General features: G+C 48.1%; 1 protein-coding gene across 1 annotated transcript in view; it reads left to right on the top strand.

The window, feature by feature from the left end:
* The window catches only part of LOC110498363 (ryanodine receptor 3), a 167,195-nt gene that overhangs the window by 118,800 nt on the left and 32,895 nt on the right, over positions 1 to 15,500 (top strand). The window contains exons 39-50 of the mRNA XM_036954899.1: positions 2,890 to 3,163; positions 3,332 to 3,446; positions 5,563 to 5,695; positions 8,855 to 8,958; positions 9,112 to 9,247; positions 9,530 to 9,716; positions 9,865 to 9,973; positions 10,176 to 10,296; positions 11,214 to 11,383; positions 13,745 to 13,965; positions 14,129 to 14,219; positions 14,800 to 14,940. Of these exons, the coding sequence (XP_036810794.1) occupies positions 2,890 to 3,163; positions 3,332 to 3,446; positions 5,563 to 5,695; positions 8,855 to 8,958; positions 9,112 to 9,247; positions 9,530 to 9,716; positions 9,865 to 9,973; positions 10,176 to 10,296; positions 11,214 to 11,383; positions 13,745 to 13,965; positions 14,129 to 14,219; positions 14,800 to 14,940 (1,802 nt within the window). The remainder of the gene's footprint in view (positions 1 to 2,889; positions 3,164 to 3,331; positions 3,447 to 5,562; positions 5,696 to 8,854; positions 8,959 to 9,111; positions 9,248 to 9,529; positions 9,717 to 9,864; positions 9,974 to 10,175; positions 10,297 to 11,213; positions 11,384 to 13,744; positions 13,966 to 14,128; positions 14,220 to 14,799; positions 14,941 to 15,500) is intronic.

Genomic DNA, 15,500 nt, shown 5'->3' with positions numbered 1-15,500 from the left:
ATAATAATAGTGCTGCTGGCAAGGACAAGTGCCCAATTTGCGGCAGGTACATTTGGTCTGGAATATGCAACAGTGAATGCAGACAGTGAAAGGCAATCTGTCCCCAGACCGTTAGACTGGCCTTGATGTGGACCATATGAGACTCTCCACTATTGATCTCACAAGAGAGAGGACATGAATATAGAGGTTGTGTGTTAAACACACAAGTTAAACACTTGTTTGGATATTTTTTTGCCCGTGTTCTCTGTTTATTTTTCAGACATGATTTATTCTAACTGTGCTGGGTTCAGACTGGGTTTCTACTGGGTTCAGGGTTCCTACTGGGTTCAGACTGGGTTACATAAACATAAAGCTGTGGTGAGAGCTGTGGTGTGAGCTGTGGTGTGAGCTGTGGTGAGAGCTGTGGTGTGAGCTGTAGTGATGATTGACAGCCCAGTGTTGAGAGTTTTACTCTGTGGAGTACAAGCCAAGCCAATCAACCAACCAGCAGAAACAGAGACCTAAAAACACAGCCTCCTGATTGCTCTGCTTTAAAACAACTATTATTGATTGCATGCAAATTGTCCCTTCCCCACTGCTCTGAATTGGTTACTGTTCTCCCTTTGGCGAGGCTACTTAAGCTTGGAAGACACACACACATACACACACATACACACGCACATCACACACCACCGCTACAAACTGCCTTCCACCGCCACAGGCCTATTGATCTGATTTTAATGAAGCCTTAAGGGTTCCCTTCATATGAGCTGTCTAAACAATGACTCAGTTGACCGGGAGAGGCAGCAGGATATGGTACAGTACTATTAATACCTCTTACTCTCCCAGTGAGTCACTTTTTTACATAATAGAGCTTCGATTCCGCTCCGCCGAGAATGTACTATTGCCTTTTCATGAATGAACTAGCAAAAGTGTTTTCTTGACAAATCACGGAAAACAATGACATTAACATTGCTCATATAATTCATTACCTCTTCTTTTGAGAAGAGACTTGTTGCTATGTGTGATACACAGACAGAGTTCTGCTTTCAGCAGACTGGAGCCTTGTGAAGGCAAGAAGAAAGTGAGAGAGACAGCTGCTTCTAATTCCAGGTCTTATCATGTTCTGAATTGAGTCGTTCAATGACTTCCCTTTCATCACTCTTGCATGGTGACAAGTAGGATCAGCTAGTCAAGTCTCTTTAACAGCAGTGATGGGGCTTTGTGACCAGGGCTGCTACTGAAGGGTCTGAAGAACCCTGCTCTGTCTCTCACTCACTTTTCAAAGACGTCTAGAGAGGGTCATTCTCTGTTCTGTTCTGTGTACATAATGACACCCAGGCACTTTGCCATCAATATGTATACCTACAAGCAATGTTCCCTAAAAATTAATTCAGCACTGAGGAAATTTCAGATCTTCTGTGCAACTTCCAGCGCACGTTTACTGTGAACTCTGAGGCTGTACCCACTTTAAGTTACAGTTTTAACAGTGTCCTTGTAGGCTAATACATTATCAACGCATATTGGCTTTGCTTGAATTGCCATGCCAATGCATTGTTGTTTGGGCCATTTTTTTAATATTATATTTCAAAGTTTGAGGTAGGCTATATGATCACGCCGGTAATAGATCCATTGTTGTATTACTTGTGAAGCACAGCTGAGTGAGCATACATTTAAATCATTTGCTTTTTATTTGTATTTTTCTGGGTTGATGGAGCCTGTATCTGATGGTCTGTCTCAGCAGAGGGAGAGAGCAGCAGACTGATGGTCCGCCTCTCAACATCCCATCGCTCTCCGTTTCCTCCACTGACACTGACCAAGAAGGGACAATGGCAAAACTCAAGTCGCACCACATTATTTCTGCCTCATGCACAAATTCATGTTGTTACTCCTACGAACAGAGAAAGTGAAATGTTCCTCGATTTAAAAAAAAGACCCAAGCCGCTAGAAATAACAACAACACAAGCCTATAGATACACTTTCCTACTCATTTATTACTACTGCAGTGCTTGTTGTAGTACTGAGTAGAAATAGGAAGAAGGCACATTTTATGGCTTATAAAAGTGTTGAGTAAAAAGTGTTGGTAGTGCTGAACGAGAACTTAAACATGAACTCACTCATATAAACAGCAGCTCTTTAATGTGTTCGTTGACGGTCTCTCTCTAGTCATGGTTTTAAAAGTTTTGAAATCTCACAGTATCAACTTTGCTGTACTGAACTTTTGTACCTGCTACGTTACTGCAGACACGGCTATCTGAGCCATCCGATTGGCCAGCGGTTGGCCTCTAGTGCACTTCATTTGCTCTCTGGAATGGCTTCAGTGTATCTTCATGAAATGGTTGACAATGGCAACAGTTGGCCTACCCGGCACACAGGGCAGCTGAATCAGGTGCACCTACAGCTTGAGACAAATAAAAAGAATAGGAACACAAGGCTTTATCATTGGGTTTTTACAGAAATGTTTGGCGATCGACTAGGAATGCATTGGAGATCAACCAGGCGATCGCGATGGACATCTTGGTGACCACTGTTCTAGAAAGTTGTGTGAAGTTCAATCTCGTGCTCTGTGGGATGATATTTCTGCGCGGCAGTCCCGGGGAGGAGGTCCCGGGGAGGCAGTCTCGGGGAGGCAGTCTCGGGGAGGCAGTCTCGGGGAGGCAGTTTCGGGGAGGCAGTCTCGGGGCTACTGCACTTAGAGGAAGCATTGCCTACAAACCTCTTTGAAAAGGCTCACTTCCCACACACTAGTTCCATCTACAGTACTTCCGTAAACTGCTCTTGTTTTTACCACTATAATGTTAGGACTTCTTACTATACCACTATATGACAAAGGTTACAAAAAATGTGGCGGTGCAGCACATATCCTAAACATGTAAAGGAGATAAAAAGGTTCTGCTGTCTGTTCTCTAGCCAACCTGAAGGAGTTGATCTCCCAGACCATGGTGAGCTGGGCTCAGGAGTGCCACGTCCAGGACCCCGAGCTGGTCAGAGTGATGTTCAGCCTGCTGAGGAGACAGTACGACAGCATTGGAGAGCTGCTCCGGGCCATGAGGAAGAGCTACACTATCAGTGCTGCCTCTATACAGGACACCATCAACCTGCTGGCCTCTCTGGGTCAGATCAGATCACTGCTATCCGTACGCATGGGCAAGGAGGAGGAGAAACTCATGATCGACGGTCTGGGGTAGGTTACATGTCAGTGACACAGTCTACTGCACGAACATATATAGTCTGATAACCAGGGAGCTTTAAAGTACCAATGCTTAATTTAAGATACAATAATGATCTCAATCACTGTTCCAAGTATTATTTTACCTGTTCTGAGTATTCTGTGTTTTGTATTTCCATCCAGTGACATCATGAACAACAAGATATTCTACCAGCACCCCAACCTGATGCGTGTTCTAGGCATGCATGAGACGGTGATGGAGGTGATGGTCAACGTGCTGGGAGGAGGCAAGTCCCAGGTACAGTTCAGTACTGCTACGGATGATACAGGAGACTATGATGTATCACAGCATCCATGACAGTTGTTGATGAGAGATTCAACTAGCACTGTGTGGCTACTGGGTAGGCGTCAGATGCAGCATAACACAACACAATGGCCAATTACGAGGAATGACTTTAACAAACACACTTGAGAATAAATATTGGTTGTATCCAGTATTTGAAAAACAGGTTTTCCAGAGCTCCAATGTGTACAGTGGGGCAAAAAAGTATTTAGTCAGCCACCAATTGTGCAAGTTCTCCCACTTAAAAAGATGAGAAAGGCCTGTAATTTTCATCATAGGTACACTTCAACTATGACAGACAAAATGAGGGGGAAAAAATCCAGAAAATCACATTGTAGGATGTTTAATTAATTTATTTGCAAATTATGGTGGAAAATAAGTATTTGGTCAATAACAAAAGTTTATCTCAATACTTTGTTATATACCCTTTGTTGGCAATGACAGAGGTCAAACGTTTTCTGTAAGTCTTCACAAGGTTTTCACACACTGTTGCTGGTATTTTGGCCCATTCCTCCATGCAGATATCCTCTAGAGCAGTGATGTTTTGGGGCTGTTGCTGGGCAACACGGACTTTCAACTCCCTCCAAAGATTTTCTATGGGGTTAAGATCTGGAGACTGGCGAGGCCACTCCAGGACCTTGAAATGCTTCTTACGAAGCCACTCCTTCGTTGCCCGGGCGTTGTGTTTGGGATCATTGTCATGCTGAAAGACCCAGCCACGTTTCATCTTCAATGCCCTTGCTGATGGAAGGAGGTTTTCACTCAAAATCTCACGATACATGACCCCATTCATTCTTTCCTTTACAACGATCAGTTGTCCTGGTCCCTTTGCAGAAAAACAGCCGCAAGCATGATGTTTCCACCCCCATGCTTCACAGTAGGTATGGTGTTCTTTGGATGCAACTCAGCATTCTATGTCCTCCAAACACGACGAGTTGAGTTTTTACCAAAAAGTTATATTTTGGTTTCATCTGACCATATGACATTCTCCCAATCTTCTTCTGGATCATCCAAATGCTCTCTAGCAAACTTCAGACGGACCTGGACATGTGCTGGCTTAAGCAGGGGGACACGTCTGGCACTGCAGGATTTGAGTCCCTGGCGGCGTAGTGTGTTACTGATGGTAGGCTTTGTTACTTTGATCCCAGCTCTCTGCAGGTCATTCACTGTTTGAGGTTGTGGACAGGTGTCTTTTATACTGATAACAAGTTCAAACAGGTTCCATTAATACAGGTAACGAGTGGAGGACAGAGGAGCCTCTTAAAGAAGTTGTTACAGGTCTGTGAGAGCCAGAAATCTTGCTTGTTTGTAGGTGACCAAATACTTATTTTCCACCATAATTTGCAAATAAATTCATAAAAAATCCTACAATGTGATTTTCTGGATTTTTTTCTTCTCATTTTGTCTGTCATAGTTAAAGTGTACCTATGATGAAAATTACAGGCCATTCTCATCTTTTTAAGTGGGAGAACTTGCACAATTGGTGGCTGACTAAATACTTTTTTGCCCCACTGTATGTGCTACAAACCAAGGCAAGGGAGGCTATACTGCATGTAGAAGGGAGGCTGAGTGTGTGTTTGGGAAAGGAGGGGAGGGCAGTAATAAATGCACCACAGCAGGTGGTTATTCTCCCAGGCTGACGGCTCTCTACCACGACCCTGGAGTATAGAGCCCGTCCTGGAGATGGAGGAAGGACAGAGGGGGGTCGGCATGGAATGGCATGGCAGGCCTTTTTAGACATTCGTTAGTGAAGGGGATTTATAGCAACACGCCTTGAGGAAGCCAAATTGTCAGTAGACCCAACACAAGCCCAGAATAGTGATACTGTGATACTGTAACTGTACCCTCTCGTCTGTCTGCCTGCCTGTTTGTCTCTTTTTGATGATCACATGAGTTAAGCTTGTATTTATCTTTTAGGTCTTCTAGTTTCAACAGTTTAACTACTAGTAGTTTCAAGTTTTATCTACTAAAAATATGCATAGCTGTCAGAATTTCAGCTGAGTCTCAGTTTTATAGTGAGAATTGGACAGGTTGTGCCTCATCAACCCTAGTCTCTGTGTTTTCCTCTCAGGAGATAGCGTTCCCCAAGATGGTGGCCAGCTGCTGTCGCTTCCTGTGTTACTTCTGCAGGATCAGTCGTCAGAACCAAAAGGCCATGTTTGACCACCTCAGCTACCTTCTGGAGAACAGCAGCGTAGGCCTTGGTAAGTACACTGCTCCTGGTAGAGCTGGGCCTGGGGGTACACTGCTCCTGGTAGAACTAGGCCTGGGGGTACACTCCTCCTGGTAGAGCTGGGGCTGGGGTACACTGCTCCTGGTAGAACTGGGCCTGGGGGTACACTGCTCCTGGTAGAGCTGGGCCTGGGGGTACACTGCTCCTGGTAGAACTAGGCCTGGGGGTACACTGCTCCTGGTAGAACTGGGCCTGGGGATACACTGCTCCTGGTAGAACTGGGCATGGGGGTACACTGCTCCTGGTAGAACTGGGGCTGGGGTACACTGCTCCTGGTAGAACTGGGGCTGGGGTACACTGCTCCTGGTAGAACTGGGCCTAGGGTCTAGGGTACACTGCTCCTGGTAGAGCTGGGCCTGGGGGTACACTGCTCCTGGTAGAGCTGGGCCTGAGGGTACACTGCTCCTGGTAGAGCTGGGCGGGGCGGTACACTGCTCCTGGTAGAGCTGGGCCGGGCGGTACACTGCTCCTGGTAGAGCTGGGCCGGGCGGTACACTGCTCCTGGTAGAACTGGGCCTGGGGGTACACTGCTCCTGGTAGAGCTGGGGCTGGGGTACACTGCTCCTGGTAGAGCTGGGTCAGGCGGTACACTGCTCCTGGTAGAGCTGGGCCGGGCGGTACACTGCTACTGGTAGAGCTGGGCCTGGGGTCTGGGGTACACTGCTCCTGGTAGGGCTGGGGTACACTGCTCCTGGTAGCGCTGGGGTACACTGCTCCTGGTAGAGCTGGGGCTGGGGTACACTGCTCCTGGTAGGGCTGGGGTACACTGCTCCTGGTAGAACTGGGGCTGGGGTACACTGCTCCTGGTAGAGCTGGGGCTGGGGTACACTGCTCCTGGTAGGGCTGGGGTACACTGCTCCTGGTAGAATTGGGGCTGGGTTACACTGCTCCTGGTAGAATTGGGGCTGGGGTACACTACTCCTAGTAGAACTGGGGCTGGGGTACACTGATCCTAGTAGAACTGGGGCTGGGGTACACTGCTCCTGGTAGAGCTGGGGCTGGGGTACACTGCTCCTGGTAGAGCTGGGGCTGGGTTACACTGCTCCTGGTAGAGCTGGGGCTGGGGTACACTGCTCCTTGTAGAGCTGGGGCTGGGGTACACTGCTCCTGGTAGAGCTGGCGCTGGGATACACTGCTCCTAGTAGAGGCTGGGGTACACTGCTCCTGGTAGAGCTGGCGCTGGGGTACACTGCTCCTAGTAGAGCTGGGGCTGGGGTACACTGCTCCTGGTAGAGCTGGGGTACACTGCTCCTGGTAGAGCTGGGGCTGGGGTACACTGCTCCTGGTAGAGCTGGGGTACACTGCTCCTGGTAGAGCTGGGCCGGGCAGTACACTGCTCCTGGCGGTACACTGCTCCTGGTAGAGCTGGGCCTGGGGTCTGGGGTACACTGCTCCTGGTAGGGCTGGGGTACACTGCTCCTGGTAGCGCTGGGGTACACTGCTCCTGGTAGAGCTGGGGCTGGGGTACACTGCTCCTGGTAGGGCTGGGGTACACTGCTCCTGGTAGAACTGGGGCTGGGGTACACTGCTCCTGGTAGAGCTGGGGCTGGGGTACACTGCTTCTGGTAGAATTGGGGCTGGGGTACACTGCTCCTGGTAGAACTGGGGCTGGGGTACACTGCTCCTGGTAGAACTGGGGCTGGGGTACACTACTCCTGGTAGAACTGGGGCTGGGGTACACTGATCCTAGTAGAACTGGGGCTGGGGTACACTGCTCCTGGTAGAGCTGGCGCTGGGGTACACTGCTCCTAGTAGAGCTGGCGCTGGGGTACACTGCTCCTGGTAGAGCTGGCGCTGGGGTACACTGCTCCTAGTAGAGCTGGGGCTGGGGTACACTGCTCCTGGTAGAGCTGGGGTACACTGCTCCTGGTAGAGCTGGGGTACACTGCTTCTGGTAGAGCTGGGGCTGGGGTACACTGCTCCTGGTAGAGCTGGGGTACACTGCTCCTGGTAGAGCTGGCGCTGGGGTACACTGCTCCTAGTAGAGCTGGGGCTGGGGTACACTGCTCCTAGTAGAGCTGGGGCTGGGGTACACTGCTCCTGATAGAGCTGGGGCTGGGGGATACACTTGCTGGGGGTTGATGGAATTCACATTCTCAGTACCCTACACCCCTGAGTTGATGGAGAGTCTCTGACATAGGAAAATCACATGCTATATCCAGCATCTCTTACTTCCTATTGGAACAACAGGCTTATACTGTAGTTACACTGGGTGTGGCGGCATCTCTGACGATGTTCTCATTGTTATGGACAATAATCTCATTGGGGCCTCACGTTAGGTCCTTGAGCTGTGAGTCTGCATACATTAGACACACACCTGAGATTAGGTGTGTTTGTGTGTGTGTGTGTGTGTGTGTGTGTGTGTGTGTGTGTGTGTGTGTGTGTGTGTGTGTGTGGTTAGCTGGTCAATTGGTCGTGAATTCATCAGGGGAGAGGGTGAGTCATCATACATTCTGTCAGGAGAGGTTGTGCCACAGTCACTCTTTGAACACCGTGCCGTGGCAGGGAGAAAGAGAGAGCGGTTCTCTCCTGGGCTAACTCTCTCTCTCTCTCTCTCTCACACACACACACACGAACGCACGCACGCACACACACACACACACACACAGAATTGTCCAAAGGCGAGGGACAACGTAGTTACTTACAGTAGTCTTCTCGACCCATGTACATTTTACAGTCTTGCACCTACAGTATATTGGACAAAGTCTTTGAGTGTGATTTTAGCCTGAACCAATATTTTGCACATCTTTGAATGTTTCTGTTTATGAAAACAAAAGATAGTGAAATATACTGCTGCTTTAATGAGCTTAAATGAACTCAGTGAAACAATAGAAGGTATGAGTCATTACTGCCAATATGAGCTGGAAATTTTGGTTTAGCTCAGTATCACTCAGCTGTTGACAGATGAACTGTCTGACAGTCCAACCAGAGTCTGGTCCTGGTTCATCATGAGAGTGTAATGCTGCCACCTGCTGTTGGCTTTAGGTTACTCCCACAACTTCCCATCTCAATGAGAAGAACCTCTGACTTAGTGGAATGGAGAATCATTCTCTGAACACCAGAATTGTTGTAAATACCTGTGAGAAATGAATAACTTAAATTGGATCCTATGTATGTTTTCTCCCCGTAGCATCCCCAGCCATGAGAGGCTCCACTCCTCTAGACGTGGCTGCCTCCTCTGTGATGGACAACAACGGCCTGGCCTTGGCCCTGGAAGAGCCCGACCTGGACAAGGTAGGATATACTGTCTCCATTGGATGTGTGTTGGTGTGTGTGCATTATAATTGGGGTTTTGTGTCTATATGTTTCAGAGTATCCTCAGTCCATGTGGCTGTTGCTAAGCTTGTCTTTGTTTTGTCATGGTTGTGTCCTGGTTGTGTGTCGCAGGTGGTGACGTACCTAGCAGGCTGTGGGCTCCAGAGCTGTCCCATGCTGCTGGACAAAGGTTACCCTGACATCGGCTGGAACCCCATTGAGGGTGAACGCTACCTCTCCTTCCTGCGCTTCGCTGTATTTGTCAATGGTAGGTGGGGCAATGTACTGTAATGACTGTCAGCAGCTCCTGTACTGAACCTTGGTGTGTTTTTCCACTGCCAATACATTTTATGTGCGTCTTGTGTCGATATCTGTGTTGATGTCAATGTGCTAATGCAGTGTATTACTGAAATATATGTTTTGTTAACCTGGTTGTGTGTGTGTGTGTGTGTGTGTGTGTGTGTGTGTGTGTGTGTGTGTGTGTGTGTGTGTGTGTGTGTGTGTGTGTGTGTGTGTGTGTGTGTGTGACAAATGCATGTGTGTGTTCCAGGTGAGAGTGTGGAGGAGAACTCCAGTGTGGTGGTGAAGCTACTGATCAGGCGTCCAGAGTGTTTTGGCCCGGCTCTGAGAGGAGAGGGGGGTAACGGGCTGCTGGCAGCCATGAAGGAGGCCATCAAAATCTCAGATAACCCTGCTGTGGACTTGCCCTCCTCCGCCCAGGGGGTCAGCTCTGACGCGTAAGCTACATACTGTACCTGCCATAGCTATAAAGCAAGAGCTAACGGCATAGTACATCGCAAAGTAAATTCTGTAAGATCATCATGAGTTAGTTAAGATGGCAAGGTAAGGCCCAGAATATCTTCTCATTGGTTTTGTTATGGGCAGGTCTGCTGAGGACGATGAGGAGGAAGAGGTGGTGCATATGGGCAATGCCATCATGTCCTTCTACTCTGCCCTCATCGACCTACTGGGACGCTGTGCCCCAGAGATGCACGTGAGTTTAGCTGATGGTCCCACTCCTATCACAGATCACATGTACTCTAACCTACTCTGAGAGGTTAATTTGCATACGAGACATCTCAGCATCTGTTCTCTCTGACTCATCTGGATAAGTAAAGATTGAATGAATGTCAGTTTTCCACCAGTGAGATTTCAATAGGACTAATGACCTTCTCTCCTTCCTCCTCCTCCTTCAGTTGATCAACAAGGGTAAAGGGGAAGCCCTGCGAATCCGTGCCATCCTGCGCTCCCTTGTGCCCACTGAAGACCTGGTGGGCATCATCAGCATACCCCTAAAAATGCCTGTCGTCCACAAAGGTAGAGGACTGCCCAGTTCCCACTTCAGCTCTTATAACGCACAACAGCACACACAACAGCACACAATAGCAACACACAACACACAATAAAATCCCAAATCACTCAGCCGTCGTGGTGATCTAATGGCATGCACACTTTACTCTCTGAAGTCTAGAAACAACAAAAAGTGATCTAAATAATGAATTGGTTGAGGTACAAATGATGAAGTATGAAACGCAATCGTTTAAATGGTGGTGCCGTGCTTTTGATCCCAGCTCACAATTCATGTGTTTTTAATCAACCAAGGCTTTCTACCTCCCACGGCTCTCCTCGTCTCCCTCTCATTTTTGTTGCCGGGTGTTTTTCTCTATTGATTGCTCTGCACAAGCTTGGCATTACTCGGATCTTAAAACGCTGCTAGCTAGTGCTGCCACACAACGAGCACTGTCGGCAGGCCAACAACTGAATAACTCAGCCATGCCTCGCTCCCCAGAAACCCTCTCACAAGCTGCACTGCTGCTAATGAATACACATTAGTTATCTGGACTCGCATGCCTTTCAGATGAGGCTTGCTATAATGTATGGGCAGGTCTCCCTGTTTGAATACTGCAAGAAAAACATATTTACACAAGTCCTATTTATACAGAGACCCACCTTCTCTTCTTATTTTGTTTTCCCCTGTGTATCTCATTATTTTTTATATCCTCTTTCTTTGTCTATCTTTCCCTTTTATGTTATTTTCTCTCTCTCTTTCTTTCTCTCTCTTTCTTTCTCTCTCTTTCTTTCTTTCTTTCTCTCTCTCTCTCTCTCTCTCTCTTTCTCTCTCTCTTTCTTTCTTTCTCTCTCTCTCTCTTTCTCTCTCTCTCTCTTTCTCTCTCTCTCTCTCTCTGTCTCTCTCTCTCTCTCTCTGTCTCTCTCTCTCTTCCTCTTCCTCTTAGACGGCACTGTGACAGAGCCTGATATGGCAGCCAGTTTCTGCCCGGACCACAAGGCCCCCATGGTGCTGTTCCTGGACCGGGTCTATGGTATTGAGGACCAAAGCTTCCTACTTCAGCTGCTGGACGTGGGCTTCCTGCCCGACCTGCAAGCCTCTGCTTCTCTGGACACGGTGAGTGGTGAGCTCACCCTCAGCTGAGAAGTGGGAGATGTGGAAGACCACAAATTAGACTAAGGCATCAAGTTGTTTGTTTTGCCATCTAGTTCATTGTTTACCAGACAAGTGGGTTGAGGTATTCAAGGATGTGGGAGATGAGTGGAGTGGAGGTTGTGTATTGAAGGCTTGTGTGTGTGAGAGGGAGTTTAAAACGTGTATTTAAAGCTGAGTGTCTAAGTGGAGTCGGCTAAGAATATCTCAAAAATCAAATCAAATATATTTGTCACATACACATGGTTAGCAGATGTTAATGCGAGTGTAGCGAAATGCTTGTGCTTCTAGTTCCGACAATGCAGTAATAACCAACGAGTAATCTAACAATTCCAAAACTACTACCTTATACACACAAGTGTAAAGGGATAAAGAATATGTACATAAAGATATATGAATGAGTGATGGTACAGAACGGCATAGGCAAGATGCAGTAGATGGTATCGAGTACAGTATATACATATGAGATGAGTAATGTAGGGTATGTAAACAAAGTGGCATAGTTTAAAGTGGCTAGTGATACTTGGATTACATAAAGATGCAGTAGATGATAGAGTACAGTATATACATATACATATGAGATGAATCATGTAGGGTATGTAAACATTATATTAAGTAGCATTGTTGAAAGTGGCTAGTGATATATTTTACATCAATTTCCATCAATTCCCATTATTAAAGTGGCTGGAGTTGAGTCAGTGTGTTGGCAGCAGCCACTCAATGTTAGTGATGGCTGTTTAACAGTCTGATGGCCTTGAGATAGAAGCTGTTTTTCAGTCTCTCGGTCCCAGCTTTGATGCACCTGTACTGACCTCGCCTTCTGGATGATAGCGGGGTGAACAGGCAGTGGCTCGGGTGGTTGTTGTCCTTGATGATCTTTATGGCCTTCCTGTGACATCGGGTGGTGTAGGTGTCCTGGAGGGCAGGTAGTTTGCCCCTGGTGATGCGTTGTGCAGACCTCACTACCCTCTGGAGAGCCTTACGGTTGTGGGCGGAGCAGTTGCAGTACCAGGCGGTGATACAGCCCGACAGGATGCTCTCGATTGTGCATCTGTAGAAGTTTGTGAGTGTTTTTGGTGACAAGCCAAATTTCTTCAGCCTCCTGAGGTTGAAGAGGCGCTGCTGCGCCTTCTTCACGATGCTGTCTGTGTGGGTGGACCATTTCAGTTTGTCCGTGATGTGTACGCTGAGGAACTTTAAAACTTTCCACCTTCTCCACTACTGTCCCGTTGATGTGGATAGGGGGGTGCTCCCTCTGCTGTTTCCTGAAGTCCACAATCATCTCCTTAGTTTTGTTGACGTTGAGTGTGAGGTTATTTTCCTGACACCACACTCCGAGGGCCCTCACCTCCTCCCTGTAGGTCATCTCGTCGTTGATTGTAATCAAGCCTACCACTGTAGTGTCGTCCGCAAACTTGATGATTGAGTTGGAGGCGTGCGTGGCCACGCAGTCGTGGGTGAACAGGGAGTACAGGAGAGGGCTCAGAACGCACCCTTGTGGGGACCCAGTGTTGAGGATCAGCGGGGTGGAGATGTTGTTACCTACCCTCACCACCTGGGGGCGGCCCGTCAGGAAGTCCAGTACCCAGTTGCACAGGGTGGGGTCGAGACCCAGGGTCTCGAGCTTGATGACGAGTTTGGAGGGTACTATGGTGTTAAATGCTGAGCTGTAGTCGATGAACAGCATTCTCACATAGGTATTCCTCTTGTCCAGATGGGTTAGGGCAGTGTGCAGTGTGGTTGAGATTGCATTGTCTGTGGACCTATTTGGGCAGTAAAGCAAATTGGAGTGGGTCTAGGGTGTCAGGTAGGGTGGAGGTGATATGGTCCTTGACTAGTCTCTCAAAGCACTTCATGATGACGGAAGTGAGTGCTACGGGGTGGTAGTCGTCTAGCCTCTGGGCCACCAGTTGCCCTGCTCCTGTACAGACACACAGATCTTTAATCCACACTGGAAAGCGATAAGGATCACGCGCCCACGTAATCCAGCAGCTATTAAATTAAAGTCTGGTTGATTCCGATGTAACACGATGCTAGGCTCACTGTTCCAGGCCTTTCATTAGAGAGTATTACTCTGTAGATACGATTAGCCCTGGCCTGGGATGACCTAGTGCGTTGTCTCCCTGTTTTAGTTCTTCATCAGCTATTTCCTAAGGATAAATGTGCAGATTCAGCTCCTCACTAGGATTCTATTTAGAGTAGTTGAAAGTCTATCTTTGACACACCTATTGATAGTGATTGTGGAACAGTTGAAGTTGTGCCTGGGTTGTGAGAACTGCTGTGTGACACTGTGTTGACCTCTCCCCTTTGACCCCTCCCCTATAGGAGGTACTCAGCACCACAGAGACAGCTCTGGCCATGAACAGGTACATCGGCTCTGCCATGCTGCCCCTGCTCACCCGCTGTGCCCCCCACTTCGCTGGCACAGAGCACTATGCCGTGCTCATCGACTCCACGCTGCACACCATCTACAGGCTGTCCAAGGGCCGCTCGCTCACCAAGGCCCAGAGAGACGCTATCGAGGAGTGTCTGCTGGCCGTCTGCAAGTAAGGAGTTCCACTATGTACATTAGCACCCCTTAAGGAAGCGATAAGCTCACTGTGTGGCCATTGAAACACTTAAGCCAAACAGATACAGTATTATCCTGGGTCATGATGTAGTCTCTCTCTGATTTCCTGTTCCCTCCCTGGTCTGGTCCTCTGTCTGCAGGTACCTCCGTCCCTCTATGCTGCAGCATCTCCTGCGACGCCTCGTCTTTGACGTGCCCTTGCTGACGGAGTACTGCAAGATGCCTCTCAGGGTATGTTCTCGTTCTCTCTCTCTCTCTCTCTCTCTCTCTCTCTCTCTCTCTCTCTGCCCTTCTGCTGCCCTCTCACAGCAGGTCGTGGTTTCAGGGGTGTGCTCTGCAGCCTGCTTGAAGATATTAGCTCTCTATCCTGTTGGGTGTTAAACACACTGTTTATCAAACATACTGCCTCTGTCTCTTTCTCTGCCTCTCTCTGACTCTCACTGCTATTAATGATGACGTTCTCAGCATTAAGCAGATGTTGGAAGTTGTTTTGTTTTTATAACACCCGAGCACCAGGGAGCAGAGAGCAGCCTGGAAGAATGTGATTGCCTGTGGAAGACGGAACACAGTTGATTCTGCCTCCACTTAAACTGAGATAGGTCATGGGATATTCATTCTCACATTCTCATCATCAGCTGTAGATCCTATTGGAGATATTTGGTGCCAGTGTGTTGTTGTCTTTCAGTACACCAGTAAAGTGGTTACCTACGTGTCTGTTTTCTATTCCTACAGTGTAGCCCACAGCAGACTGTACATACATCCTCTCTCTCAGTCTGATGGACTGTCCTTTGACCCTTTGTGCCCTCCACAGCTCCTGACCAACCACTACGAGCAGAGCTGGAAGTACTACTGTCTGCCATCTGGCTGGGGCAGCTACGGCATGGCCTCAGACGAGGAGCTGCTCCTCACAAAGAAGATCTTCTGGGGCGTCTTGGATTCGCTCTCACAGAGGGTACGATGAGGTCTCCTTTAACACAGCACTTAGACCCAGGAGAATGGCAGGGCTCCAACAGGATCCTAGTTGAGGCTATAAAAAAAGGCTGATAATGAGCCAATAAAACCAAAGCTGCACTGAGCTTTGATCAGGAAGTGCTGACCATGTGGATACATGTTCAGGCCAAAAGGTCATAACCTTTAGTAATCTGGTACTAGACACTCCTCTTTAAGTGTCCTATTGAATTATCTCTCTACAAATGCCTCGTTGCCTTTCTGTGCTGTTGAATATGGCCATTGATTTTATGGTTCATCTTGTATGCTCTTTTTGAAGTATGGTAAATGTTTGGACCCAGCACATGAAAGTGAAGATGGTGACAGAAAGACCAGGCTGAGAACATCAATATTTGAACAGTCATCATCGATCTCAGCCTCTGCTCTCTGTAACTGGGACGACTCTGCATTAAGCATGTCTCTTAACCTCTCGCCATTCCTGCAGTCTCTAGTCGATAGTTTAGCCTTACTCAGACCTCAGTGGGGGTACCTCTGATAGTCCACCAATCAGAGTGTGTTTCACAT

Source organism: Oncorhynchus mykiss, chromosome 19 (assembly GCF_013265735.2).
Source record: "Oncorhynchus mykiss isolate Arlee chromosome 19, USDA_OmykA_1.1, whole genome shotgun sequence".
Lineage (NCBI taxonomy): Eukaryota > Metazoa > Chordata > Actinopteri > Salmoniformes > Salmonidae > Oncorhynchus > Oncorhynchus mykiss.
This window is presented reverse-complemented; position numbering and strand designations above follow the sequence as displayed.